Here is a 27,989-nt window from a genome sequence, read left to right on the forward strand (position 1 = left end):
CAACTGCATTTAATTTATCGTTTTCTAAAACAAAACTCCAACAGCAACAAACAGTCGCGCCCTCCTTTAAAAAGAGAATTCAGCCTCCCGAAGTCCTTTCCCGCTGCCTCGCGGAAAGAAAGGCTTGTACTACAACGCCCAAGATGCAGCGGTGAGCATCCAAGCAGGCGCGGTTAAGAATTCCTTCGGCCGCGCGGCATGCTGGACGATGTGGTCTAAATTGGTTCCTCGACTTTCTTCTCGTTCTCGCGAGGAGGGCGGGGTCGAGGTGGGGCTTGGGAAGCGCGCGCGGGTTGAAAGAGCTTCGCGCGCTGGGTTGGTTTTCTTTGCCGAGTGGCCAGAAGCGTCTCGGTCGGTGGCGGTTCGGCGCGGCCCCGATCCCAGCCATTGCGCTCTTGCATCAGGTACTGGGGGCAAGAGTGGGCACCTCGTTTTTCATTCACGGGCTTTGGGTTTCCCAGCCTCAGGAGCTGGGCGAGATAGTCAAGGAAAAGTGAGATCGCCCCCGAGATATTTCTGCCCCAAGCGGAATCTGCACATTGCCTCTGTTTTTAGTAAAAAAGGCGTTGTGGCTTTGTCTGTTTCGCCAATTAAATGCAGGGAGAGATTAAGCGCGGGTTGCCCTTTGACTTCAACGGTGCGAGATTGATGGAGGAAAAAAGAAAAGAAAAGAAGCAATGGCTGGAAACTGATGAAAGAGAGAAGCAACTTGGAATTAAGGAGAAACTTCCTGATCGTAAGGATAATTAACCAGTGGAACAACTTGCCTCCAGAAATCGTGGGTGCTCCATCACTGGAGATTTTTAAGAAGAGGCTAGAGTCTAGACCAGGGGTCTTCAAACTCGGCCCTTTTATGACTCATGGACTTCAACTCCCAGAATTCCTCAGCCAGGCATGGTGGCTGAGGAATTCTGGGAGTTGAAGTCCATGAGTCATAAAAGGGCTGAGTTTGAAGACCCCTGGTCTAGACAGTCACTTGTCTGAGATGGTATAGGTCCTCTTGATTGACCAGGGGGCTGGACTAGAAGACCTCCAAGGTCCCTTCCAGTTCTATTCAAATTTTTTTTATCTCGTAACCTAAGATCTTTATTAAATCCGTTGATTTCAGTGCCCCTTAGTGCATGGCTTGCTGCTTCAGAATCTGCAGTTCTGCTTAAAACTTTATTTGTAGAGAATGTCTGCTCCAAAGGAAAGAATTTACCTACTTCGATACATTTTTCCTCTTCTCCGCCTTACAATGACAGGGTTGGTAATTTGTACTATTTTAGAGATTTCATTTAAGCTTGCATATGATTCTTCTGGGTGTTAGTAGGAAAAGGATAGTGAATAGGAAGCAGGGAGAAATAACTTGGATACGAGAAAGTAGTTTTTTTCCGTATTACGTTAGATCAGAGGATTTTTTGGATTTTGGAGAACATGAAAAAAGAGTAAACTATGAACTAGAAAATATGTCTTGCACCTGTGGTGATCTGTTGTCCTGAAAGTTGATTCTAATGTCACAAAGGTGCTGGTACTTACCTTTAAAGCCCTACATGGCTTAGGCCCGGGATACTTGCAGGACCATCTGCTGCCGGGAACGACTTCCCATCGCCCAGTGCGCTCACACAGAGAAGGCCTCCTCAGGGTACCGTCGGCTAGACAATGTCGGCTGGCGACCCCCAGGGGGAGGGCCTTCTCTGTGGGAGCGCCGGCCCTATGGAACCAGCTCCCCCCTGAGCTTCGGATGGCCCCAGATCTCCAGTCCTTTCGCCGCGGCCTCAAACCACTCCTTTTCCACCAGGCTGACCTGGACTGACAGGGATTTTAATTATGTTTTTAATTTTTAACTTTAATTTTTAACTAATTTTAATTTTAATTTATTCTACAGGGCCATTAATTTAATTTTTCTTTTAACTTCTGTATTATTGTATGTTATTGTTGTTAGCCGCCCTGAGTCCTTCGGGAGATAGGGTGGCATATAAATCCCAATAATAAATAAATAAATAAAATCCTCATTTATCGAAAACAATTCTCAGTACAAGTGAACTTTCTGTTGGTGCTGATCTGTCAGTGAATGCTACAACATATTATTGCCACTTTGAAAATCTTATTGATGTGCGTTGTAAAGTTTCCTGTTCCAGCTCACGAACAATTATGAATGTGTTGGCTTTGTTTTTTCCTTACTTTGCTTGCAGAATTCAACTGATATGATACAATGGGAATCCAAGGTTTGCTCCAGTTTATCAAAGAGGCAGCTGAACCTACTCATGTAAAGAAGTACAAAGGACAAGTCGTTGCTGTAGACACTTATTGCTGGCTGCACAAAGGAGCCTATGCATGTGCAGAAAAACTAGCAAAAGGAGAAGCCACAGACCAGTATGTGCAAAACTATTTGACTGAGAGACCGAGTAAACTAGTTACAGTAAAGGATGTGGTTGTGGTGCTTGTATGGTAACTACTTTTAGCCTGCAGGCTTCAACAAGCTTCTAGACCAGCCTGAAGGCTCTAGAACAGAGGTGTCAAACTCTCAACATCACGTGACGTGTCGCGATGTATCGTGACTTTTTTCACATTGCCGGCAATGGGATGGGTGCGGTTTCGGTTTCAGTATGATGCCTCCGGCCTTTGGGCCAGCAGTTTGACACCCCTGCTGTAGAAGTTGTTATTGTGACATCACTAGGGAGGCCAGACCCATTTTTATGGTTTCAAAGATTTGGGGTGTTTAAAACTGGATGTTTCTGCATTTTAGCATTTCACATGCAAATTCATGTTGCCAAACTGGTGATTTTGCTGCCAAATTTCAGTCATGCTTTTAACTGTTTTTACCAGCTTTAAAGGGCAGACATTAATTCTTTTTTCACACCCCTTTAGGTTCCCATGATTATTTATGTGTTCTTGTGCCAAAAAGTACGGTAGCAAAAATATCTTTTACCATAAAATTTTGGGCACAAACTCAGAGTGCTTGTATTACAAATGAAAGATGATATGGGTTGCTGGTTGCCCAGCCTTATGATCTCTCCAAGCATTTGAATAGATTTGGTGGCCTCTTCTGAAGCAAATAGGCTGTGAATTTTAATCCTAAATTTGAAACAGGGTTCACTGTATGGGAAAGATAGTCCTTTCGCCGCGATCTAAAAACATACTTCTTTGAACAAGCCGGCCTGGCCTGATGGGGGATTGGTGGGGTTTTCATTGTCATTTTATTGGGGTTTTATCATGTATTAATTGTTTTTAGTGGGCATGTATTTAATCATTTTTTAACTTTTGTAATTCTGTATTTTTATTCTTGCCCTGTTCACCGCCCTGAGTCCTTCGGGAGAAGGGCGGTATAGAAATATTATTAAATTAAATTAAATTAAATTATTCTGAGAGCTGCATGAATGTCTACCAATGTATTCCATCAGTAAAAAAGATGGGAAGTTTCAGCTTATTAAATAAGTTGTTAAATGCATAAACAGAAAAATAATAGAACTTAATTGCTTTTTCATGTTAATTGCTTGTAAAAATTTTAAATAAGACTTCTCGAATCCCATTTAAAAATAGTAGTAGTAAATAGTTGTGAATAGTCAGTGATAGGATTACAGCACAAATTTTAAAAATATTTGGAAAAGAAGATACTTAATCTTTTTAATCCATGGGTTTTTCTTAAATTAATATACAAGATGAAATTTTTTTCTCCTGTATGATGTGTTTAGTACAGTTAATTAAGTCAGATGACATTCTTCATTTACTTCTGTATGCTAAGTACCTGACTAAGCACAAAATACAGATTTAGCTACAATGGTGTAAACTGCAACATTGGGTGATCACATTGCTATCCTAATCTAGTGGCAATTTTGTTGTTGCAAGCAGAAGTTGGCCTTGTTATGCAAACCATATGTTATATTTCAAGATGTCATGACAAATGCATGAGGCTGGTGTTTCTTTTCACAGATACGTAGTTTATTGCATGAAACTTGTTGATATGCTTTTATCATTTGGAGTTAAACCAATTCTGGTATTTGATGGATGCACTCTGCCTTCAAAAAAGGAAGTTGAAAAAACAAGAAGGGAGTAAGTTATGTTTGTGTTTACTAAGAAGCTGGGGATGTTCCTTTTTTTAATTTTTCCAACCCAACAGAATGTTTGAAAGAAATTAGAATTCTGTTTTCTAGCAGGATAATTCTTCAAAAATAAAGTTGGACCAAAATTTGGTAAGAAGGGGTAAATCAGCAAAATAAAGATTGAGATGAAATGAGCTGGATCTGACCTGACATTACAGAGAGAAAAAATCCCCAAGGCATTCCAATGAGTTGGAAAATATAACATACAAATCCTTCCTTCCTTCCTTCCTTCCTTCCTTCCTTCCTTCCTTCCTTCCTTCCTTCCTTCCTTCCTTCCTTCCTTCCTTCCTTTCTATCACCTACCTACCTACTTACATTCATACATACAAAGATACTGCACATGCACACACCCCTACTATTACAGGCTTCAGCTGGTGCAGAATGCTGCTGCGCGAGTTGTGATGGGGGTTTCCCGATACTCCCATGTAACACCTCTACTCCGTGAGCTACATTGGCTTCCGGTTGCCCTCCGGGTGAGATTCAAGGTGCTGGTGATGACCTATAAAGCCCTAAATGGCTTGGTTCCGGGATATTTGAGGGAACACCTACTGCCGGCATCAAGTTCCCTTCGTCCTGTGCGCTCCCACTTGGAGGGCCTTCTCAGAGTGCCGCCTGTAAAAGACTGCTGGCGGATAACACCCAGGGGGAGGGCCTTCTCTGTGGGTGCGCCTGCCCTTTGGAACCAGCTGCCCGTGGAGCTTAGGACTGCCCCCGACCTTCGGTCATTCCGCTGGGACCTGAAGACCTGGCTCTTTGAGCTTTCCGGCCCAGGCTGAGAGGTTTTTTTTTACCCTCAGGGATCAAATTTAATTATTTTAACTGTTTTTAATTCTTGTATTGTATTGATGTTTTTAAATACTTTGTAAACCGCCCTGAGTCCTACGGGAAAAAGGCGGTATATAAATTCAATAAACTTAAACTTAACTAAGTAATAGCAATTAGGAATGAAGAATAGGCACAAGTGGCTCAGTAACTTAATGACACTGGAGATGGTCTCTGGTCCAATGGTTTGAATTCTAGTATGTCAGAGTAAGGTCCCATCACTCTCCTCAGTTTCTGTCCACCTGACAGTTCAAATGCCAGTAAATAAATAGGTACCACTTCGGTGCTTCATACATGCAGTCAAATTCTGGCCCGCTTTGAACCTTCCCAACTGCGGCACTCAGTGAGGAGATTCTGGGGAAGGAAGGAACCATGGATGACGCTGCATGAAAATTCACTCATCTTTCTTTCTGGTACAAAGCTAGCTCGCCCTCCTGTGGCACACCTTGGAAAACACATGAACATGGCCTACAACAGATCTGGTAAATTGGCAGCCAAAGCTACCACTCTGCAAAAGCATTGTTGTTTCCTGGCTAATGTAACAATGCCATATGCTAATAAATAATAGCAATGAACGTATTATTACTGGACTTTATGATGTTGACTATTGTTGTCTTTTATATCTGATTCTTAAGCTTAGTAAATAATAAATCTCAAAATGTAAAGATAGTTTTGGGGAGAATAGCACGTTATTGTGCTTATTTGTTACGAATGTCTCTTAGACAATGGATGTGTTATGTTATTTTGAAGAAAACGACAAGCAAATCTCCTAAAAGGGAAACAGCTGCTCCGTGAAGGCAAATTATCAGAAGCAAGAGAATGCTTTTCTCGCAGCATTAATGTTACACATGCAATGGCCCGTGAAGTGATTAAGGTAAGTATTTATGCTAGCAGGTTGCCTACTATGAATTTCACTTTACATAGCTTGATTTATAGCATTTGCCTTTGCTATCAATCTTAAGCTTGCATAACTTAGTTTGGAGCAAAACAATGAACTGTGTTTATTTTATTGTAACCTAAATCATATACTTTAGTGGTATGTCTATAATAAAAGATATCATTTGAGACAAGTATTTTTCCACAATTACTAAATTAAAAAGTTTATTATCATAGTGAGGGAGCATCTATCTCTCCCTCCCCCCCCATTTTTTGCTACCTGGAGTATATATAAGGCCTAATACTGAGCTGATTAATATGCAGTTCAGATGTATCAGTTTTAACTAGGTGATCTTACTAAATGAGCTACAAATCTAGGCTAAAATTCTTCCAACCTCTAGTATTCAATGTGGATTTCATTTAGATGAGATCTAGCTGCAGTCTAAAGTGTACAGTCTAATTACTGTTTGCAAGATTTGTGAGAGCTATGTGCAATATTACTTTTACACTCTACTTTTATACTACTATAAAATTTATGGACGATTAGTAACCTGGTATGACTGGATTCTTTTAGAAATGAAAGTGTATTTAGGTTTACAAGGATGGCAAATTGATAGTGGCCTTTGTGCAGTCTCTTCATTTCTCCTTCATTTCTCTCTCTCTCTCTCCCCCCCCCCCCCACCTCCATACAGGTTAGACCAGCAACATGTTCCCCAACAAGGAAGTATGTTTCCCCCTCCCCAAGTCTGTGGGGAAACTAGTAAAAGCTGGTTCAAGGACAAGAAAAGTACAGGTAGTCCTTGATTTAGAACAGTTCGTTTAGTGACTGTTCGAAATTACAACAGCACTGAAAAAATGACCAGTTTTCACATGACCATTGCAGTCTCCCCGTGGTCACGTGATCAAAATTCGGATGCTTGGCAACTGACCAGTATTTATTACAGTTATGTGTCCCAGGATCACGTGATCCCCTTTTGCGGCCTTCTGACAAGCAAAGTCAATGGCGAAGCCAGAGTCACTTAACCGTCTCACTAACTAAACAACTACAATGATTTACTTAACAGTTGTGGCAGGAAAGGTTATAAAATGGGGCAAAACTCACTTAACAAATGTTTCACTTAGCAACAGAAAATTTGGGCTTGATTGTGGTCGTAAGTCGAGGACTACCTGTATAGAAAATGTAATTCATGAATTCAAAAAACTGAGGCAAAAGAGATTGGATTGGATTGGATTGGATTAGATTAAGTTCCAACTTTAGCATGTGATTTACCCAAGGAGATACAACTTGAATATTGCAACTGGAGTCCTGGAAGGCTAGTATTCTTTGTCCTAAACTCAAATACTAGCTTTCCAGGATCCCAGTCCCAATATTCAAGTTGTATCTAGTAGTTGAACAGTTTCATTTATTACAAAGTAGTTTTATATGTTAATGTGTGGTATTATGATGAGCATTTTGAATTTGGGTTACTTTTTTTGTTTGTTTTCAGGCTGCCAGAGCCCAAGGAGTAGATTGTCTTGTTGCGCCTTATGAAGCTGATGCTCAGTTAGCTTATTTGAACAAAACTGGCATGGTCCAAGCTATAATTACAGAGGATTCTGATCTCCTCACTTTTGGGTGCAAAAAGGTAGGTAGTCTGCATGGAAAACTACTTCTTATTCCTCTATGCTCCAGTGCAGGGTCTTCATCTGCTCACCTGCCTTTGCACTCTCTTCCACTGCCAGCCTTAAATATGGCAAAATGTTACATCATCAATTGGTTAAGGCAGATTTGAACAACCAGCCTAAAAGGAGACAGCCACATGGTTTAGAAATTGACAACATGCAATTTATACAAGCAAGCATGGATGCTTAAATTTTGTTTTTGTTTTTTTCGTATATGGCGTCAACTCTACAGTGAGCCTGGTTGCAGCCGTCTTTCTCTTCATTCTAGGTTACCACACAGGACGGAGGGAGGGGGGGCTGGCCCAGTGCTTCAAAAGTCATAATAATCTTCTGTCCCATGGGAACCAAGGTCATCTACTGCTCCCGCAATCAGGGACTGGGCGTTTTTATTAGAAAGTTGGCCAAATGAATGTATTGGGGAACGTAGTGATAGCATAGTTTTGTGGGCGAGACATTATACTTTGTAACCGGAAACTTTTAGTGAGAATTTCAGACTTGGTTTCACTTTTGATCCTGCTGATACTTTGTAACTAATAAACATGTTCTCTGAGGAATTTTCAAGCCTCGGAGTTCTGCTTTATTCATCTGTCTGTTGGAACCATGTCATGTGGGAGGATTTGCTTTCATAGGCTTAGATCTGAAACTTGATATTTCTAAAGGGAATTCAGAATTGTGTGTGTATGTGTGTCTTCATATGGACACATGCTTGTAAATATACCTATGTGTACACTTGAAATATTTAATGTTGATCTTATACTTACAAGAAGGTAGGTGACTTATGCTGAAAAGGCATAATTAATTAAGAACATTTAAGGAGTTCATGGCAGAAGTGAGAATAAAACTGAGGACTTTTGACTGATGGTGCATCTCTTTGCCACTACTTTTACATCATGTCTGCCCTACACTTAGAAGTATTTATGATAAGGGTATGTAAAATAACCCTAATTGCTTTGTAATTAATTTCTCATTAGGCCTAAAACTAAATAACATTGTATAATGAGACTCTATTTTTTTTAATTTATTCCAACTGTAAAATCCTCCAAAGTCTTGCATCAATTAACTTAATGTTTCCTTGCAACAATACTATGTATAATATATGCAAAGTTTTCAAAATATATGCAAAATGTTACAAAAGTGTTGTATAAGCATGGTTGATATTTGTTGATATCCCTTGACGTGCATTTGACAAAATGGTTTTCGAGAAATATTTTGCTACATCTGAGGCAAGTTGAAGTTGGGTTTTCAGCCGTAGCAAAAAAGGGAAAGATTGCTGTATGTCGCTGCACTCATACCCTTAATTTAGATAAACGTTGAATGTATTGATACTAGATAAAATTGGCAATGTTCAATAGCGTCAAAATGGTGAGCAGGTACCTAGGGCAACCAAAACCTCTTCCCTTTTTGCATGCCCATTGAAATGAGGCAGACATTTGAACACCCAATCCTACCTACCATTTTGATGCTGTTGATACGCCTGGTGGATGTTCCTTGAATATACACATTCATTCATGATTTCGTTTGCATTTCAAGGTGTTTCTTAAAATTGACAAGTTTGGAAATGGTTTAGAAATTGATCAAGCCCGCCTCGGAATGTGCAAACAGCTTGGGGATGTCTTTACAGAAGAGAAATTCCGCTACATGTGCATTCTTTCTGGCTGTGACTACCTTCCATCCATTCATGGTATCGGCTTAGGCAAGTCTTGCAAACTGTTAAAGATAGCCAATAACCCCGATATTATAAAGGTAATGTGTTCTCTGTATCTTGATTTATCTTGTATTTTCGGGGATCGTAAGAATCCTAAGCAAACAAACAAACAAAAAAAGTTCCCCTTTGAGCGTTTCTCCTGCCTTGTTTCTGATCCCTTGGAGGAGCAGCCAAGTCAGTTTACACGAGAACTCTTTCCTTTACCAGGATAACAGCATGGGAGCCTCTAAACCCACTAACTATCAGCACTTAATAAGCAAACAGATCTAATAAAAAAGGGCCTAATTTTACCCTTTCCTATCAGAGCCTCTAAAGTTTGAGAAGCAGCTCATTAAATTGAGGAGGCTGCCCTTTCCCCTTTAAGGCCTGGATGCTATGAGACAGAAGAATCCATAGCTACAATTGATAAATATATGTGTCATAGGCTGGCAGCACTTTGGATGCAAAGAGAAAAAGATCCTCGGATGACAAGCAGGTTCTATTTGTTGGCACTTCCTTAAAGCAGCCGAGTCATCAGTTGGTATCAGCTGTATGCTGCAACACAATTCCAGGGGGGAAAAATGTGGCGGATAGACACTACATGCACATTCTCACAAGCTCTAAAGCACCTTTCCCCTGCCCCCCCCCCCTTACAACTCAGAAGTGTTGCACAATCAGCAACTAAGAATTTCCCTCTGAGGAGTTCAAGGTCTTGCATGACGGATGTCCCTGTTGTTGTGAATGCAATCTAACTCAGTATAAGTCATTAAGTTGGGATGGGTGGATTTTATATTTATCGGGTATTCAGGCCATTGCCTTAAACATTTCAGAATTTGCCTCATAAAAATACGTGATGATCTGTAAGAGAGGCATATGGTTGTTTGTGTTGGGTAATAATTAGTGAAGGCCTTTGGCGTTCACAGCAAATTCAAGACTAGTCAACACAGTGTCATCTACTTGTTTCTTGTCAGAGGGTAGTAGAAATTAAAATAATGACATGTAAAGTGTTTGGCTCGGATCTGGAACTAACTCCTTTTCCCCCACTTTACCTTCCTGTTTGTTTTTTATCTTTCTTTTTCTTTCTGTTTTGTTTGTTTTGAGCAGGGTAGCATAAATACAACTCTAAATGTTTTTTTAAGTGTTTTAATATAATTTGACAATGATAACAAATTTTGGGATAAGTTGCTATCACTGACAATCAAATGATTTCATTATAATCAAATTTGCTAGTGCTCAATATATAGATATAGATAGATATAGATATAAAACTCTCTCCACAGTGCCTGTTAAAGATTCTGAATCAAATTAATTATTCCTTCCTTTCATTTATCTTTGGGCTATATTTCTCCTTAAAAAATAAATAAGTTCATCATCTTTAAGAAGAAAAAGGATTATATTACACATTGGCTCAAGACCCAGTAAAAGGGTTAGCATCGCTTGTGTGTTCCAAAGGGATTGTTATGACAAAAAGTGTTAAGTTCTGTGCTTGCTACTCAGTTGATTCAGGGGAGCAGATGGGATCCTTATAGTAAATGTCCTTATTTAGGAATGCACCCAATTTATTTCCTCCAGCATTCAGGTAACTGAGCATGGCAGGTACCATTTTCTAGAGGTGTGGTAATGTTGGGTTTGTGCCCTAGCATCTCAGTACAATCAAAATCTATTCATACAGCTTCCGGCGGTTGGGCCCAGTGGGACTTATACAAGTAGTGCAACATCTCACAACAATAGGCAAGTTATGCAAAATCAATCAGAATGCAATTTAGACAAACATATTTAAAGATCCTTGTCTCCCAGCTCAGTCTCTATACTAGAAATCAATTTTTATTTCTTTCTTTGTAAAAACAACCTCAATTTACATTATCCGGAGGTGATTTCTACTTCATATCCTCCCACTTAAAAAGAGGCCATCATGCTTCCAGAGGCTGATTTGGAATCATCTAATTTAGGCAATCCTTTCAAAGAACTTCCATACAAGAGAAGCAATGTATTGGATTTAAATTTACACATTGATCTGAGAGAAAAGTTACCTAATACTGAGGTTGCACATCAAGATTCATTGAGGGAGAAGTGATCCAAGCTTCTTAACTCTTATTCAAAAAGCATCTTCTTTCTTCTGTCGTTAATTCCTGATGCTTTTAACAGTGTTTCTCATGGGCAGGGGTAGGCAACCTTGGCTCTTTTATGACTTGTGGACTTCAACTCCCAGAATTCCTGAGTCAGCATGGCTGGTTCAGGAATTCTGGGTTTTGAAGTCCACAAGTCATAAAAGAGCCAAGGATGCCTACCCCTGATCATGGGGAACACAGAGCAGAACCTAGGTAATCACAGACTGAATGATGGAAAGGAATTAGAAGCACTATATTTCTTGACAAGAGAGTTTACTGATCTATTAATGAAGAAAAATTCTTTGCTGTGCTCTGAACTTGGCAGTTCCTGTCCAGGTTTGCATATTAAATAGCCAGAAGCCTAGATGATCTACTAACTATAAGTTAGTGTACATGCTTGCTCAGGTATCATCCACTCACTGAGAGATGTGAACATTAGGATAGAGCAGACATGTCGCGCGACGTATCAGAGGTTTTTCTCCATTGCCGGCAATGGGGTGGGCGCAGTTTCCTGGTGACGCATCCAGCCCGTGTGCCGACAGTTTGACACCCCTGGGATAGAGGATGTTTTTTTTTCCTCCAAAGATGAATGTATTTCCTGTTTCAGGGGATGTACCACTATTCCACATAGCAAGTTTTCCAACCTCATATAGCTGTGGCTTGTTTCATTTTCATACTGTGTACCTTAAAAGCAGTGATACTGCTTTTCTAGGCTTTCTGTCTATTTCAATGAATAGCACAAAGAAGCTGTGCTTACATGATATTCAAAACCACTTCTAAATTATTATTGAAGTGAAGCCCTACTATTTTCTTATTATGTTTTTTATCATTGCATGTTTGCTTGAATTATATTTGGCTCCATATACTTATACTTTTACAGTTTTGTAATGGGAAGAGAAGGGATGTTCTCTTTCACCCTAGAGACAGTTTTAATTTAATGTTTTAATTGTCCCTATAGAGTAAAAAAAGAAGAGCAGTCCTCTGTTTAGAAAATAATGTTCTAGATTTTCTTCATGCAAAGTCCAAATCACACATATGTAGATCCATAAAGGTATTGGCTTGGATGTTAAGTTTCTTTCTAAACATCTGTTTCTAAGAACATTAGGGGATGATATGATAGGAGGACAGATGATCATTATGGAAATTACCGTATATACTTGAGTATAAGCCGACTCGAGTATAAGCCGAGACCCCCATTTTCACCCCCAAAAACTGGAAAAAGTTCGTGACTCGAGTATAAGCCGATCCGCCGTTCTGCAAGCCTCCGCCGCCAGCAGAGGCTCGATCCGCCATTTTGCAAGCCTGAATACACAGGAATACCCTGTGTGGCCGCGGCTCTCGGGGAAGCCCTGGCTGTCCGCTTCCTCGCTCCACGCTGCCATTCGGGGCCCGCGCGTTCCCCGGGCAAATCGCGGCGCCCAGCAGGCGAGGAAACACGCCCGCTCCAGTCGCCCCCCCTTCCCTCAGGAGACGCGAAGCAAGTGACCGCCCGGAGCTTACCGAGGACTTGCGTGCGGCCGAGGCTTCGGTGCTTCCAGGATCGCGCGCACCTCTCCCAAGCCGCCGCCGTCCGGAGACCTGCCGAAGTTTGGGGAGATTTGGGGAGGTGCGCGCGCACCTCCCCAAACCTCCCCAAACGTCAGCAGGTCTCCGGATCTCCGTGCCTTGCCTGCCTGCTAATTTCCGCTGCAGAAAGAAGCAGGCAGGCAAGGCACGGAGATCCGGAGACCTGCTGATGATTGGGGAGGTTTGGGCACCTCCCCAAACCTCCCCAAACGTCGGCAGGTCTCCGGATCTCCGTGCCTTGCCTGCCTGCTTCTTTCCGCTGCAGAAAGAAGCAGGCAGGCAAGGCACGGAGATCCGGAGACCTGCTGATGATTGGGGAGGTTTGGGCACCTCCCCAAACCTCCCCAAACGTCGGCAGGTCTCCGGATCTCCGTGCCTTGCCTGCCTGCTTCTTTCCGCTGCAGAAAGAAGCAGGCAGGCAAGGCACGGAGATCCGGAGACCTGCTGATGATTGGAGAGGTTTGGGCACCTCCCCAAACCTCCCCAAACGTCGGCAGGTCTCCGGATCTCCGTGCCTTGCCTGCCTGCTTCTTTCCGCTGCAGAAAGAAGCAGGCAGGCAAGGCACGGAGATCCGGAGACCTGCTGATGATTGGGGAGGTTTGGGCACCTCCCCAAACCTCCCCAGGTCTCCGGATCTCCGTGCCTTGCCTGCCTGCTTCTTTCTGCTGCAGAAAGAAGCAGGCAGGCAAGGCACGGAGATCCGGAGACCTGCTGATGATTGGAGAGGTTTGGGCACCTCCCCAAACCTCCCCAAACGTCGGCAGGTCTCCGGATCTCCGTGCCTTGCCTGCCTGCTTCTTTCCGCTGCAGAAAGAAGCAGGCAGGCAAGGCACGGAGATCCGGAGACCTGCTGATGATTGGGGAGGTTTGGGCACCTCCCCAAACGTCGGCAGGTCTCCAGATCTCCGTGCCTTGCCTGCCTGCTTCTTTTGGGGAGGTTTGGGGAGGCAGGCTGCTTCGTTCCGCGGCGGAAAGAAGCAGGCAGGCCTCTGTCGCCGGCGGCTGGATCCGCGCTCCGCAAGCCTCTGCCGCCGGCTGGATCCGCGCCCTGCCGCCGGCAGAGGCTTGCGGAGCGCGGATCCAGTGGGGGGGGGGAAGCCCTTTAGCAGGATTTGCCTGCATGCCGGCGGAGGCTGGATCCGTGCTCCACAAGCCTCTGCCGCCGGCTGGATCCGCGCCCTGCCGCCGGCAGAGGCTTGCGGAGCGCGGATCCAGTGGGGGGGGGAAAGCCCTTTAGCAGGATTTGCCTGCATGCCGGCGGAGGCTGGATCCGTGCTCCACAAGCCTCTGCCGCCGGCTGGATCCGCGCCCTGCCGCTGCGGAGCGCGGATCCAGCCTCCGGCGGCGGCGGAGGTCTAGGGGTAGTGGGGGGGGGCTCGCGGACATAGATGGGCTCAAGTGGAAGCCAAGCAGCCCTCCCGAATCTGGGCTTCTGGACGGAGCAGCCGGTGGTGCGTTTCAAAAAGCCAGATAAGGCAGACAGGGAGATGAAGAGTTCAACCGAGTTTCCTCTTTTGTTCAGGCTCCCCGATCAGACAAAGAACTAGCCAGCGGCAGGTTTCTCCCCTTTTCCCTCCCATCTCTCTTCCCCCAACCCTTGGGTCCCACAGCAACTCACGAACTCCAGCCGCCCCTTCTCCTTCGAAAGGTCTAGATCCCGAGATAAGATATATACAGAAATATACATAAAGAGAGACGGACGCAGGCTGTTGGTTTCTCGCCTCATCCCACGCACGCACGAGGGGGAGAAACAACGCTCTGGGCGGCAGAGTCCTGGAGAAAGAAAAATCGGCCGCAGCCTCGGGGTAGGCTTCTCCGGGGGCGCCGCCGCGATTCTGCAGGGGCCAGGTAGGGAAAACTTGCCGGGGAAAACGGGTGCCGTTGCAGCGCCCGGCGAGTTTAAAAGCAGCGGGTGCAGATGCCTGAACAAAAGAGGAAACTCGGTTGAACTGTTCATCTCCCTGTCTGCCTTATCTGGTCTTTCAAGAGGAGGGTATTCCTTTCACTTCTTGAACTTTCCCAAAGACTTGCAAACTTTTCCAACCATTACTTCCAAGGATCTTTGATTTTTATTTTTCCCCTTGCGACCTAGAGGAAATGAAGGTGAGCTGTTGATCTAAGTTTCTCTCTTCTTCCTTTGTAATTAAACTGGAAGTTTTACGTGTGGAAGGGGTAATCTGATTTTTCCTTCTCCAGGCCTCTGCCGCCCAGAGCGTTGTTTCTCCCCCTCGTGCGTGCGTGTGTGTGTGTGTGTGTCAGACAGAAACGGGCGGCAGAGGCCTGGAGAAGGAAAAATCGGCCGCAGCCTCGGGGTAGGCTTCTCCGGGGGCGCCGCCGCTGCCGTTCTTTCTTTCTCGTTCGCGGGAGCGCGAGGCGGCGTGCGCATAGAGAGGGAGCCGCCGAGCCTTCCCCCACCCGGAGAGAGAAGCGTTTCTGTGTCGGCGCAGGCACAGATACCCCTCGCTCGCGAGCAGCCTTGCCCTAGCCCGCAGCCTTGCCCTAGCCCTAGCCCCCCAGATGTTGCGAGCCTCGCCAGCGGCGGCGTTCCTCGGTGTGGGCGTGCCTGCGTCTTTGGGTGTGAGGCTTTCGGAGAGGCTGCCTTTGGCTCCTGGTACTTGCAGCCGGTGTAAAAGAACAAGTCTGTGAAAGCGGGCGAGAATTCATTTCTTTTAAACCGGCTGCAAGTACCAGGAGCCAAAGGCAGCCTCTCCGAAAGCCTCACACCCAAAGACGCAGGCACGCCCACACCGAGGAACGCCGCCGCTGGCGAGGCTCACAGACGCTGCCGTTCTTTCTTTCTCGTTCGCGGGAGCGCGAGGCGGCGTGCGCATACAGAGGCGTATATAGACCCAGGGAGCCGCCGAGCCTTCCCCCACCCGGAGAGAGAAGCGTTTCTGTGTCGGCGCAGGCACAGATACCCCTCGCTCGCGAGCAGCCTTGCCCTAGGCCGCCGGTCGCGCCCCCCCCAGATGTTGCGCCCGGTGCGGCCGCCCCCCCCTGCACCCCCCACGCTACGCCACTGCACTACAGTCCTCGTGTTTCCCAGGGTTGCCCGTCATGCCAGACATTCCCTATAGCCCGATTCTTTAGCTCCCCACGTTCCTTAATTCGAGCGAATTTTGTCGGTGCTCCATGGAGAAACAATATGCAAATGCTGTTTATTTAACCGCGCAAAACTTTTTTAAGACTTTTCATTTCTGTTTTATGCATGGGCTGGGTGGGTCACGAAGTTTACCTCTGGGGACAGCCCCGCGCCTATCAGCTGTTCAGCGGGCGAACACCCAATGCCGGTGGAAGGCGCCCGGCTCCGGGGACAGCCCGGCCACGCCCGCGCCCGTCAGCTGTTCGGCGGGCGAACACCCAATGCCGGTGGATCCCGCCCGGCTCCGGGGACAGCCCGGCCACGCCCGCGCCCGTCAGCTGTTCGGCGGGCGAACACCCAATGCCGGTGGATCCCGCCCGGCTCCGGGGACAGCCCGGCCACGCCCGCGCCCGTCAGCTGTTCGGCGGGCGAACACCCAATGCCGGTGGATCCCGCCCGGCTCTGGGGACAGCCCGGCCACGCCCGCGCCCGTCAGCTGTTCGGCGGGCGAACGCTGAACGCCGGTGGAACCCGCCCGGCTCCGGAGCCCAGCCCTCCCTTCTCTCAGCAGCCTGTTCCGAACGAAGGGACAGTTCTTTTTTTTTGTTGACTGGAGTATAAGCCGAAGTGGAGTTTTCAGCCCAAAAAAGTGGACTGAAAAATTCGGCTTATACTCAAGTATATACGGTATCCCTAAAGTGACTGAAGAGATTATTTAGGAGCTAAGCACTTGTGTTTGCTATTACTGATGAACACTGTTTGTTTGTTTTCCTGACAGGTTATTGGAAAAATGGGACAGTATTTAAAAATGAATATTTTGGTATCTGAAGAATACATCCAAGGATTTATTCGTGCTAATAATACTTTCCTCTATCAGTTGGTTTTTGACCCAGTCAGAAGGAAACTTGTTCCCTTGAATCCTTATGAAGATGATGTTGATCCAGAAACTCTAGTTTATGCTGGAAAGTATCCTTTAACAAATAAAAAAATGTAATATACCTAGAGGGCATAAATGGTCACCAAATTGTTTCTACATCAGTTGGTAAAATCTTTAAGCACTGATATTGCAAAAAAAAGGAATTGTTTCTAGATCAATTGCTGTTTAGATTTCATTTAACTTATGTTGATCTCTTTTAGAATAGTATCAAGTTTAAATAAATAGTAATGCTTTTTTTCAAATAATATAGGTCATTATAGGAAGCCTGGCATTTCATAATCTCATTGAAACTTCCAGAAAATTAAACTGGGATTAGGTTATATTCACTCTTAATCCCTTGGCTAGCTATTAAGTTATTTAAGCTTATATTTACTTAAAACAAAGAGTGAAGTCTTGTTTTTCCTATGTTTAAAACTGCATGAACATTTCTATGAATTGTGCAGAGTTATGAACTCCATAAAATGAAGCTATAAAAACAGAAAGTTCTAATTAAAAGTGGTATTTTTTTCTGAGATGGATTAACTTAGATACCTTGATGATAGGACTGCTTTTCAAATTGCACTTGGAAATAAAGACATTATCACAATGGAGCAAATTGATGACTACGATCCTGATGTATCACCGGTAATATTTTGTATCTAAAAAAATATTTTAATGGTCTATCAGAAACAATCTTGTCTTTATATACTTGCTTGACCTAGGACAGTGATGGTGAACCTTTTAGAGACCGAATGCCCAAGCTGCAACCCAAAACCCACTTATGTATTGTCGGGTGCCGGGTGGGCATGGCCCATTGGGTGGGCATGGCTGCAGTGGTAATCACAGACTGGGTGGGACTAAAAAGTTCAATCAATCAATTCCAACTTTGTGAGAAGTTGAAATTGATTGATTGATTGATTGAACTTTTTTTTTTGCAGACGGCAGCAGAGATCTAAAGCAAAAAAGTTTTATAAAACCCACCTGAAGGCCTAGGACTCGGGCAACAGCACACGTGCCCACAGAGAGGGCTCTGCGTGCCACCTGTGGCATGCATGCCATAGGTTCGCCACCACAGACCTAGGAGAACTGAGACGTTGATAAAGCTGAAGTATATAGAGTTATACATTTTATGCCAGGATTTGAAATATATTATACTAAAAATCCTATATCAAAACTACAATTTTAGATGATACATTGTTAACAACCACTTGGAGGCAAAACTATCTTTGTCCTTGTTGAGTCTTTTCAGGCAAAAGTATCCTCTGTATTCACCCCTTTAATGTGATCTGATTCAACAGGACTTGCTTGTTAACTACACATTAGATTTGACTTTGTAACTATCAATCACTTGTAGGAAAGGAGATTTTATAGATGCTATGCTGATAAGCCTTCCTTTTTTGTGACTGGTATCATATTGGAGAATTTTGTGATTTTGTTGGTTTGCGCCTCCTGTGATGCTTTTTATGTGATTTTTCACAAATCATGGAACATTAGAGAATTGGAGAAGGACAATTGTTCCTACTTTCAAAAATAAAAAGAAAAAAGGCATAAGAGTCTCTTCTAAGAATAAATATGTGTAGAGGGTATGGTTGAATTGACATCGCACATTTATTATGATTTTAAAAAAAACCCAGCAACATTACACGTATTATTGAACTGGCCATTCTGTAATATATGCTACTCAGAAGTCATGTCACTCTTGCTTGCTAATCACTCCAGCTATCCTATGGAAAGGAATATTTTATTTTTTAGTTAGTATATGTTCAGAAATTTCCCCAAAATTCCAAATTTTAGTTCAGTCCTGATAACTACCAGGAAACTGTATACAAATAAGATCATCAGATAGGTTATTTTTCATGTTATAAAGCAATTAGCTATATATTCTCTTGTTACTATATAGTTTGTTCAATTTATAATAATAAAATTTTGGTTAATGTCAAAAATAAATTTAAATAAAAGTCAGGAGAATTTTGACAAATCGGGGCAATGGACAGAGACCCAGCAAGATAAATTTCACCAGGATAAATGGAAACTCCTGGGTTCATATCTGGCAACAGTTCAGGCAGTACAAAAGAAAAGGATCCAAATGTCTTTGTAGAACATAATATGGAGAAGAGTTAAACCAGTTTTGGCCAGTACATAATCTGTAAAAGCTAAAGCCATTGTAAAACTAAAGTCATTATCACATAGGCAGCTGTATTTCAAGGGTTTCCCAATCAGAAAGGTGTTAAAACATACATGACTTGAAAAGATTGCAAGTGGGCTTGATCACTATCCTAGATTCCGTTTGTTCAGTGTCCAGTGGCAAGGTACCAAAACATGATTGAGAAAACTGAACTAGTAATAAAGTTAGCTCTAATGTAATTTAGAGAAACAGAGAGTAATATAACTTTGTGGGGGTTTTTTTCTATTCTTTTGGTATAGCCTGTACAACGAAGAAGCCATAGCTGGGATGTCAGTTATACTCATGAGAAGTCATCCTATTTAAAGAGTATTTGGAACAAGGACTATAACCCCTGCTTTAGTGCGAAAATCGTCACAAATTCAACACCTTTGTTAGAGAAACCCACTACCCGAGGAATTGAGCGGCTAATTAACTTAAAAGGACTCAAACTTCCTAGCAAAATGCTAGTGGCAAAAAGACCAAGGCATGGTATGATTGCTACATTTTTACACACACACACACACACACACACACACATACACCAAAGTCTTATTCTAATTTTACCTTTAGCACTTGAATCTTGAATGCTTAATACAATGGTTAGGAAAGAATAAACATTTACCTATAGCATCTTTCTTAATTCCTTATATATATTTTTCTATATATCACCCAAACAACACCTATGTTAAAACAAACAATTTGTTTACTTCTTTTAACTTTTTCTTTTTCTCTTGTGGTAAACGAGAATACAGCTACAGTAGGGTCTACTCTATTAGTATCAATCGGTTAAAAATTATGGTATAGATCTAGTACAGTTAAACTTAATTCATCTTTTATATATTTAGAAGAAGCATCAGACGAAGAACTGTTAAGCCAGTATTTTTCAAATTCAAAAAAAACCAAAACAGAAAAATGCGATGAGCACCAGCAGCTTTTTGATGGAACATCTGCAGTCTGTACTTCCCAGGACTCATGCAAAAACAAGGACAAGTCTTGTGTTCAGCCCAGACTTAGAAATAAATTTGCCACTATTTTGCAGAAGGAAAATGAAAAAAATGGTGCAGTTGTTGTACCAGGAACCAGAAGCAGGTATGTATCTTTAAATTGGGTTCCAGCAGTTTCAGTTATTTTTTTAAAAAAGCAAAATAATCTTTTTTAAAAAAAAACCTTAAACAGTATCAGTGAAATCAGATGGTCTAATCAGGACTACACAATACATTAGCAAATATAATTAATATCACAGCTACTTTGGTCAAACTAGAGCTCTCCAGGTGAGAAGCTGCTGGCTTAGAATTCTGGGAATTGCAGTGTCTACAACCACTATTTCTCTATCTTAAGGTGTGTGGAGCCTTGGTGGAGTAGTGGGCTAATGCCTCCTTAAGTAACACCAGCTGCCTGCAATTAGTGCAGGTTCGCATCCCACCAGGCTCAAGGTTGACTCAGCCTTCCATCCTTCCGAGGTAGGTAAAATGAGGACCCAGATTGTTGGGGGCAATAAGCTGACTTTGTAATAATGCTGCTTGGGGGTGGGGCAAAAGCCCTAATAAGCAGGCATATACATAGAATGAAGGCTATTGCTAAGCACATTGGTTTGTGCTTTAGATTGTAAGCCACCCTGAGTCTTCGGAGAAGGGTGGGATATAAATGGGATTTTAAAAAAAACAAAAAACTCCCAAAATTCCCTAGCTTCTTCCATTCTGGGAGTTGAAGTCTACACATCTTAAAGTTGCCATTAATCATTCATTTGCTGACGCACATTTCTTGAAGGGTATGAACATTTGTTTTAACCCACAAAGTTTAAACATTTTTACTAGCATTTGATCATTTAAAAAAATGTTCTTTTAGTAAAAAAAAATATGCTTACGACCTCATTAGACACGGGCAATACTTTCTCCTGTCTGTTTCTGGTGTTATACATTATGTACTGTATATGAAAAAAACAAACCCAAAAGGTTATATAGCTTAGAATCACAAAGTATCTTTTTCTTATTTGTAAGAAATAAAACAGGCTATGCCACCAAACACTAATATGCATAGTATGTTCATACATAGCTATTTATTATTTCACTATAGAGGTGGACCATATAATGAAGTTAGAAAGCATGTGTTTTTTTTTTAAATTCCATTTATATCCCGCCCTTCTCTGAAGACTCAGGGCGGCTTACAAGCTTAGCAGTAGCCTTCATTCTATGTATATGCCTGCTTATTAGGGCTTTCATACACCCCCCAGGCGGCATTATTACAAAGTCAGCTTAATTGCTCCCAACAATCTGGGTCCTCATTTTACCTACCTTGGAAGGATGGAAGGCTGAGTCAACCTTGAGCCTGGTGGGACTTGAACCTGCACTAATTGCAGGCAGCTGGTGTTACTTAAGGAGGCATTAGCCCACTGCTCCACCAAGGCTCTTGGTGGAGCAGTGTTATAGTTGAAGATTCTACTTATCTATGACAAAGTAGAATTGCATTTATGTTGCAATGTGTTCAGCATATTTATTTGTTTTATCTCTTGGCTTTCTGGTTGAATGAGTACACTCATGTCTTTAGAATCTGTATTAAAATGCATCATCTGATTCTTGGATTTTTTTAACATAACATTAAATATTAACTATTGTGTTTTGACCTATTACATAAATAAAACTATTGAGAGTTGTAAGAAATCATAGGTCTAGAGGTTGTTATAATTCACTAATTTCTAATCAATTATTTCTGCATGTGTCCATAATTTTAACATATGTTCATCATTTCCTCTTTCAGTAAAAATGTATCATTTTAACATGATTAGATTAATGCACCCAGCTTTTAATGTTATATCTCATCTCTTCCTATACTTGTTCAATGTATGTTAGGTTTTTCTGCAACATTGGGGATCTGTCTGAGACTATATCAAAGAATAAAACTGATCGGCCTCTCCAGGACAATGAGGCTGATAGTCCAACTAAGGAAATAAACACATTAACAGAAGACCACAGTCCATGTTCATCGGAGACTGGAGAAATAGAAAGAATCTTCTCAGCACCTAGAGTAGGACAGTCCAGCTGTTTCACTTGGTCTAGAAGCTTTGCAGAGAAATGTGCAACTCCTAGCCTTTCAGACACCATAGCGTTGCTAAAGCAGTTCCAAAGACACAGTAAAGACACAAATAAAGACTGTAGTGTAACTGGCACACAAATAACCACACCAGCAAATAAAAATTCGGATGAAGAGACATCACCTTTGAAAGATCTGCAATGTTCATCAAAACAGAATCTTGACAAGCTGTTGCCAAGCAGAGTGGATACTTCAGAAAAATCACCAGTTGCCGAGAAAAATGCTATTCCTGCCAAAGTAAGATTATTCTATGTTTCAGTTCAGCAGTTTATTAAATTATCATGGCACTCTCCAGGGATTGTCTGAAACTGTCCTTATTTATTGCAATTGTTACACATCTGTCTCTGCATTTATAAAATAACTTCTGTTTATGAAACCTCAAAGTCTGCCTGCCTGCCTGACGGTCTGTTTATTGCTGTAAACTAATACATTTTAATTTCATTAACTGTTAGAGTGTCAAAACATGATAAGCTCTCAGATATTTATCTTCATTTTCTAACAGATATTCCGATATATATCATAATTGGTTTTAACAGGGCTGACTTTCATTAAAGTTAGTACAGGATTATAACTGTTGTGTCACTTTGCTAGTTACTGGAAATTGATTCTAATATCACTTTTAAGGAGCATACTGACTGAAAAATCGTAACTGTTTTTACTGTATTTCATTTAGGTATAGCTTCAGCCATTTTACTTTTAAAAATAACATGGAGTTCACATTTAATGTAAAACAATGCTTGTCTTTTTTTAACGGCAGGAATCTGACAGCAATCCAGAACCAGGTGATCATCTGAATTCTCAGATCCTTCCATTTTCAGAATTTATAGATAACAAGAACACAGTTTCTAAAAATATGGTATATCTTGTTCTTCATTTATAATTCTTGTTTTCTACCAAAATAGTAAAGTATGACTTGGAAACAGGACCTGTCTTAACATATATGGATTAATTATAACATATTCTAAATATTACTTATGATCATCAAAATCCTGTTATATAACTAAAATAGTACTCCTGTTCTCCCCTCTATTTAACAACAACAACAGTAATAATAATAAAGTTGGAAGGGACCTTGGAGGTCATCTAGTACAACCCCCTGCTTAGGCAGGAAACCCTATGCCATTTCAGGCAAATGGCTGGCCAGTCTCTTCTTAAAAACTTCCAGTGTTGGAGCATTCACCACTTCTGGAGGCAGGTTGTTCCACTGGTTAATTGTTCTAACTGTCAGGAAATTTCTCTTTAGTTCTAGGTTGCTTCTCTCTTTGCTTACTTTCCATCCATTGTTTCTTGTCCTGCCTTCAGTGCTTTGGAGAATAGCTTGACTTCCCTCCTCTTTGTGGCATCCCCTGAGATATTGGAACACTGCTATCGCTGTCAACCCTAGCCCTTCTCTTCATTAAACTAGATATACCCAATTCCAGCAACCGTTCCTTATGTGTTTTAGCCTCCAGTCCCCTAATCATCTTTGTTGCTCTTCTCTGTACTCTAGAGCAGGGGTCTTCAAACTTGGCCCTTTTATGACTTGTGGACTACAACTCCCAGAATTCCTCAGCCAGAGTACTTCCTCAGGAATTCCTCAGGAATTCCTCAGCCAGAGTACTTGGCTGAGGAATTCTGGGGGTTGAAGTCCACAAGTCATAAAAGGGCCAAGTTTGAAGACCCCTGCTCTAGAGTCTCAACATCTTTTTTACATTGTGGTAACCAAAACAGGATGCAGTATTCCAAGTGTGGCCTTACCAAGGCGTTACAAAATGGTATTAATACTTCACGTGCTCTTGATTATATCCCTCTGTTAATGCAGCCTAGCACTGTGCTGGCTTTTTTGGCAGTTGCAGCTCAGAGCTATTATCTCAGAGCTATTCCTAGTACTTTGAAAGTAAAGGGAGTCCTCACCTTACAACAGTTCATTTAGTGACTGAAGTTACAATGGCACTGAAAAATGCGACTTGCGACAGTTTTTCACACTTAACGTCTATTGCAGCATCCCCATGGTCACATGATCAAAATTCAGATGCTTGGCAAATGACTCATATTTGTAACGGTTGTAATGCCTTGCAGTCAACTGATCGATCACCTTCTGTAAACTTCTGACAAGCAAAATAAATGGGGAAGCCAAATTCACTTGACAACCATGTTATTAACCACTTCAGTGACTCACTTAACTGTGGCAAGAGAGGTTGTAAAATGGGGCAAATACTTAATAAATTTCTCACTTAGCAACAGAAAATTTGGGCTCACTTGCGGTCGTAGGTGAAGGACAACCTGTATACATAAGGTTGTCATATTATGTTAGGGCTACCAGTAGTTTCTTACAAGCGATAAATGCCTGTTGTCAAATGGTAAGCTAAAACCACAACTGAGCTATTGGATGTGAGCTTCAGACTAGGCCAGGGGTAGGCAACCTCGGCTCTTTTATGACTCATGGACTTCAACTCCCAGAATTCCTGAGTCAGCATTCTGGGAGTTGAAGTCTATGAGTCATAAAAGAGCCGAGGTTGCCTACCCCTGGACTAGGCTGTCTCGGCTGTCATATTCATTTTAAACTGAAGCAGCATGGCAACATATGCAAATTCAGTGAATTTGTTTCAACCAAAGTCAGCTTTGGATGAAATCTGATTTTTTTTTAACTTGACCCTCACATCTATTATAAAATCATTAAGTTGCCTAAGGCATCTCAGCTTAGGCTGCCAATTGCAGTACAATTGATAATACTTATTTAATTAAGCCTGTGTGAAGGGCTTTAAATCATGCAAAGTTCATTGTTTCAGATCATGTTATATCCCTCACCTCTTACACAGAGGAAAGAGAGAATATGGAATGCTCTCTCCTGAAGCTCATGAAGAGGTCTATAGCATGGTTTGAGTCAAAGTTGTGCAGTATTTTTTTAAACTGAGAAGTTACTTTATATGCTAGAATCTTCTAAAACACTACATTTGATTTCATTTAAAAATCATTTAGTGAACAGTACAGATTCTATGTTTATAATTTTCATCTCTGATCATAAGATTTGGGATTAGGTTGAACAACAGCTGGTTTTGATAGTTGATCAAACATGTTCAATTGGATTTTTTCTGTGTCTTTAATTTCCTTAATAGGAGGATATTGTTAATTTTCATTTTGGAAATAATATGATTAGTCAGTTGATCCCTACTGAATAAAAATTCTGATACTGTATTTAACAGGAGAGAATGAACTCTGAGCAATGGAGCCTCATATAAAGATACACTGAAAAGATTGTAATGGATTATTTTAGCTTTTTCTTTTTTGTGTGATTTATTGTTTTTTAAAATTCTCTGCTGTAAGCCATTTTTAATAATCTTTGCCTACAGAACGCTCAAAATGTCATTAGTAGATTAAAATACTTCTTTATATTCTTCAGTATTATACTGACATCTTGTGGTTAGTTACTTCTTTTTCCTCATTCTTGAAGTATGTCTATATTAACCTTTGTGTAATTGTTTTTATATCTTAACAACAATTATATTATATTGTTTCCACTGTGTTTTAATACTGCTTAAAGTTTCAATGATCATTATTTTGTTTTCTTAATCAAATGGTAGGATATTAAAAAAAACATGTTCTCTCTTTCTCTCCCTCCCTCCCTCCCTCCCTCTCTCTCTCTTTCCCTGTGTGTGTGTGTGTGTGTGTGTGTGTGTGTATACATGATCCTTTAATACAAATGAAACTATTTCAGAAATATTTTGGGGTGAGTTTACATAACAATTAGACAAGACTAACATGGAATTGTTTCTGGTTATTATATTGTAAGAAGCCCAGCTTTTTTCTCAGCATGTTATATGAATCGTGCTCTCTCACTAATCCAGTATCAACATCCAGTTGAAAAATCCAAATAAAACTCCAGTTTCATTCTGTTTTTGAAATATTTACTGTTTATTGGATACACTGCAAGGTTATGTCAACGTAAAACTAACTCTGAGCTTCCAAAACCAATTCATAGACTTAAACAATTTTCCCAGCCAAACCTCCAACTTCTTATGTAATCCATATTAACAAGTTCACTTTTTATGGGAACCGTCTGCTTCAAATCCACACCTGTTCTGGTGTCCTTGACAAAGCTTCGGGTTCCCTCAGTCTTCAGCTAAATTGAGGAAGTTTTGTTTCTCCTTACCCCCTTGAAAGTAACACCTCCCCCCCTTTAATCTAAAGGCAAGTTGAAACGCAGAAGCATGTAGCCGCCAAAGTTTCACCCTTGACACCCAGTTTATTTACTTCAATGTAGCATCAAATGAAAATCCAGTTGTGTGCTGCTAACTTGTTTTAGAGTTAAGTGTGCTATACAAATCCAGTTTTTAAGTGTTTGAAATGACATGTACGTTCAACTATAAAATTACTTTTAATAGCTGTGTTCACAAAAATGAAATACAAACCAAAAGGTACCTTGGAATTTTTTAAAGTTTATTACTAATATTGAGGGTAATCAGTACCTTCTTCATGCATACAATGTCAACTCTGTCAGTCCTTGATGCTTCCTGAGCGAGGTAGTTTTCTTTCAGAGGTTTCATTGCCAAACTAGGTAATGTGCCTGCACAGATAATGTTACCTAGTTTGATAATGAAATGTCTGCAAGGAAACCACCTAGCTCAGAGATCATCAAGGATCCCACAGTTCAACCTTGAACTACAAATATTCTCTTCTTTCAGTGTCAACTGTTTACTGGGACAATTTACAAGACTTTATTGAAACAAAAGATTTTTTTCTGTCTCTTCAGATTCCTGCATTATGTAGAACCAATTCTCTAAAATCTTCTGTTGTGGCAAAACATAAATTACTGGTACCCGCCAAAGTTAGTGGCTTAAGCAAGAAAATAACAAGTATAAAGAAAAAACACCATGATACTGAAAACAAGTCAGGACTGCAGGTGAAAATTAATGATCTCTGGAAGAGCTTCCAGTTCAAAAGGTGAATCCTTTTTAATCTAGATGTTCATTTGCTTTATTTCAAGAAAGAAAGGGAAGTATTGATGAAACAATATATGGCCCTAAAGCATGTCATTAGCTTAATGACTTTTCAACAGAATAGTGCATTTATAGCCCTTAAAGTAACCATTTGAATCCCGAGAGAATTAAGTTTGTCTGCTGATGGAGGCTGCCAAGAGTGGTTCACTTTAGATAAGGGAGGGGGAAAAACATACATATATGCCAAGGAAATAAACTTTTATCTCCTGTGGTTGTAGCTTTTTCAAAAACAGCAGAATTCTTCCATTGGCTTAATCTCTGCATTTATCTACAGATTGATTTAATTCTGACTTCTCTATATATTTCTTTACTCATAACAAAATACACATGTTCTAAGGGATTGTTTTTAAAGTCAGAACAAAACCAAACTATCAGTTATCTTCTTCTCCTGAAGTATTAATTTTTATCCCAGAGGCAGTTTTCAGAAATATGTTCTCATTCCTTCAAGGTTCATTATTTTCCTATAAAGCAGTTTCTCCTTGACTTTGTTAGTACCCCCTGCTGCTGGGGAACAAAAAGAGATTGCTGCTTCTTGAGACAAAAGCAGTATATTTTCTTCCCATCTTGAGTAATTCGCTTTGGCAGGACTTACTTTCCAAAACATAGCGGGGAAGCAGTGGAAAGAGAGAAAAAGCCAGCCAGTTATTTTTATTGGTATGCAGTACAAATGTAGCTCTGAGTAGACTGACAATAAATTCAATTCACTTTAAACTTTGTTAATGCTTGTCTATATCATTACTAACCATACTTTTGTTTTGCTTGTAGGGAATCAGAAATACTACCTTCTTGTAAAAACTCAAAACCATTGTCTCCAATTAAAGATAACAATAACCAACTGCCTCCAGACATATGTGATGAAACTTTTGATAAATGCAGTGGAAAATATTTCAGTGAAGTCGTACTGCAGATCTGAGCAATTCTGTAATCCCCATCCAATTTCTGCATGAATTTAGATTCATTATT

The 27,989-nt window shown here is 41.4% G+C and overlaps 1 protein-coding gene across 2 annotated transcripts; it reads left to right on the forward strand.

The window, feature by feature from the left end:
• The first annotated feature begins 230 nt into the window (after positions 1 to 230).
• Positions 231 to 27,989, forward strand: EXO1 (exonuclease 1). Of its 2 annotated transcripts, XM_081334498.1 has the most exons (15): positions 231 to 404; positions 1,109 to 1,245; positions 2,175 to 2,355; positions 3,913 to 4,032; positions 5,655 to 5,778; positions 7,268 to 7,405; positions 8,973 to 9,185; positions 16,662 to 16,849; positions 17,348 to 17,444; positions 19,224 to 19,452; positions 19,809 to 20,052; positions 21,810 to 22,287; positions 22,808 to 22,906; positions 26,780 to 26,970; positions 27,792 to 27,989. In XM_081334498.1, exons 3-15 carry the CDS (start codon positions 2,195 to 2,197, stop codon positions 27,937 to 27,939), a joined length of 2,430 nt encoding a protein of 809 aa, XP_081190624.1. In that variant the 5' UTR covers positions 231 to 404; positions 1,109 to 1,245; positions 2,175 to 2,194; the 3' UTR covers positions 27,940 to 27,989. The 2 variants fall into 2 exon arrangements, with proteins under 2 accessions (XP_081190624.1, XP_081190625.1); XM_081334499.1 differs by lacking the exons at positions 1,109 to 1,245; positions 26,780 to 26,970 and having other exon boundaries at positions 27,792 to 27,948.

This window comes from Vipera berus (genome assembly GCF_964194415.1).
Source record: "Vipera berus genome assembly, chromosome: 1".
NCBI lineage: Eukaryota > Metazoa > Chordata > Lepidosauria > Squamata > Viperidae > Vipera > Vipera berus.